The sequence below is a fragment of the Apaloderma vittatum genome, unplaced genomic scaffold, assembly GCF_000703405.1.
Source record: "Apaloderma vittatum isolate BGI_N311 unplaced genomic scaffold, ASM70340v1 scaffold26861, whole genome shotgun sequence".
Taxonomy (NCBI): Eukaryota; Metazoa; Chordata; class Aves; order Trogoniformes; family Trogonidae; genus Apaloderma; species Apaloderma vittatum.
The window spans coordinates 7,063-7,423 of record NW_009697750.1 but is presented as its reverse complement, the minus strand read 5'-3'; the positions used below and the strand labels follow the sequence as shown (position 1 = coordinate 7,423).

General features: G+C 56.0%; 1 protein-coding gene across 1 annotated transcript in view; it reads left to right on the top strand.

Annotated features, from left to right (window-relative positions):
* Nucleotides 1–5: 5 nt before the first annotated feature.
* Nucleotides 6–361, top strand: part of NMRK2 (nicotinamide riboside kinase 2) — a gene marked incomplete at its 5' end in the record, with an annotated part of 4,529 nt that continues 4,173 nt past the window's right edge. Inside the window, one exon of the mRNA XM_009877768.1 lies at nucleotides 6–98. Within this exon, the coding sequence (XP_009876070.1) occupies nucleotides 6–98 (93 nt within the window). The remainder of the gene's footprint in view (nucleotides 99–361) is intronic.

Sequence of the window (361 nt, the reverse complement as noted above, 5' to 3'; positions counted from 1 at the left end):
GGCGCAGCGTCACCAACGGTGGTAAAACCACCTTGACCAACAGGATCATCAAGGCGCTGCCCAACTGCTGCGTGGTCCACCAGGATGACTTCTTCAAGGTAAGCCCCTACAGCTGTACCCGCTGCTTGGGCGCGGAGCCGTGGCTGGGGTGTGGGGTGGGCCCACCCTGCTGGAAGCTTTATTGGCCCTGCTGGAAGCTTTATTTACTTGTGCGTGCTTTCCAACTAAGTTCTGGCAGCTTAGGAGCAACACGCTTTCTGATTACGTTAACACACGTAGGGTTTTTTTAATGACTTTGGCCTGGCAAGGAGATACTGACCTTGACCAGTGTCGGTACCTGCCAGCTCCCCCAGGCAAGGGC